General features: G+C 44.3%; 1 protein-coding gene across 3 annotated transcripts in view; it reads right to left on the bottom strand.

Moving 5' to 3' along the window:
- Positions 1-1,265, bottom strand: part of Tmc3 (transmembrane channel like 3) — a 39,416-nt gene that overhangs the window by 32,386 nt on the left and 5,765 nt on the right. For all 3 annotated transcript variants that reach the window (XM_021215153.1, XM_021215145.2, XM_021215134.2), the window contains exon 3: positions 350-425. In XM_021215153.1, coding sequence (XP_021070812.1) covers positions 350-425 — 76 coding nt within the window. The remainder of the gene's footprint in view (positions 1-349; positions 426-1,265) is intronic.

The following is a 1,265-nucleotide window of genomic DNA, read 5'->3' as shown; positions in this document are numbered from 1 at the left end:
TTATGAGGCTGGGGAGGAAGCCAGTGAAGTGCACTTATGAGGAAGCCAGTGAAGTGCATTTATGAGGAAGCCAGTGAAGTGCACTTATGAGGCTGAGTCAGAAAGGCTGCTGAATAATTCTCACAAATATTTTCCTTTTCCCAGTACACTAGACTGGTTTATAGTATACAACTGGTAACTGGTGGTCCCCGGGACTGAGATTCAGGTTTGGTGGTGTTTGAACTTGTGGACTCATGGATATTCTACAGTTGTTAATGATGGACACTCCTTAGTACGTGTGAGGACTGGGGTAATGGGTTCTAGAGACAACCATCAAGGAGGCCCGCCACGCCTCGTGTGTGCTTGTCACCTCTGCTCCTGCTGCTTGGTAGCCTCGAGTCCTGGTCAGCCTCCCTTCAAACTTCAGCACAATTTCCTTGGCTCGCCTGAGAGAAGAAAAACAAAGTGACCCCAAGTTTACCCCAGCAGGAAAGGAACACCAAATGGCACAGGAGTAGAATTAAAATATTTCATTTCCTAACTTTTGATAACAGGAAAATAAATGCTTTTAAAACTTTTTAAATAGATGAGCTGGAGAGATGGCTCAGAAGTTAAGAGAGATTACTACTCTTTCAAGGACCCGAGTTCTGTTCAACACCTATAATTCCAGTTCCAGGGCATGGGATGTCCTCTTATGACCTCCACAGACACTTGTGTACACACACATACACACACACCTTAGAAGGGTTGTATCACTTATATGGATGAACTAATTGGAAATAGTGAGTTCACACCAGTTACTCGTGATACACTTTGTCAAAGTGCATTCTAGGCTGAGGATCACAGGCTTTGGGTATTCTGATAGCAGCCACCATATCTTAGCTCCTCCACTTTACAGCTTGCCTCTTCCACACATTTCCTCTTATTACATTTCTTGAGATTTTATTTTTATTGTATGTGAATGAGTGTTTGCCAGCATGGATATTTGTGCAGTGCCAGTGAAGGGCAGGGAGTTAAATTTCTGGGCAGTTTGAGCAAACTGCCATGTACGTACTGGGGCTCTCTGAAAGGTCACTGTCTTTCCAGCCCAGTCTAGTCAGTTCTTTAGTAGTAAAACCATGCCTACCTTTAAGGACCCTGCTGCAAGGAAAGAATGCTGTGAGGTTGACTAGTTGAACTGGTTAGTTCTGTGTCAACTTGACACAGCTGGAGTTATCACAGAGAAAGGAGCTTCAGTTGGGGAAATGCCTCCATGAGATCCAGCTGTNNGGCATTTTCTCAATNNG

The sequence above is a fragment of the Mus pahari genome, chromosome 1 (assembly GCF_900095145.1).
Source record: "Mus pahari chromosome 1, PAHARI_EIJ_v1.1, whole genome shotgun sequence".
Classification (NCBI taxonomy): domain Eukaryota; kingdom Metazoa; phylum Chordata; class Mammalia; order Rodentia; family Muridae; genus Mus; species Mus pahari.
This window is presented reverse-complemented; position numbering and strand designations above follow the sequence as displayed.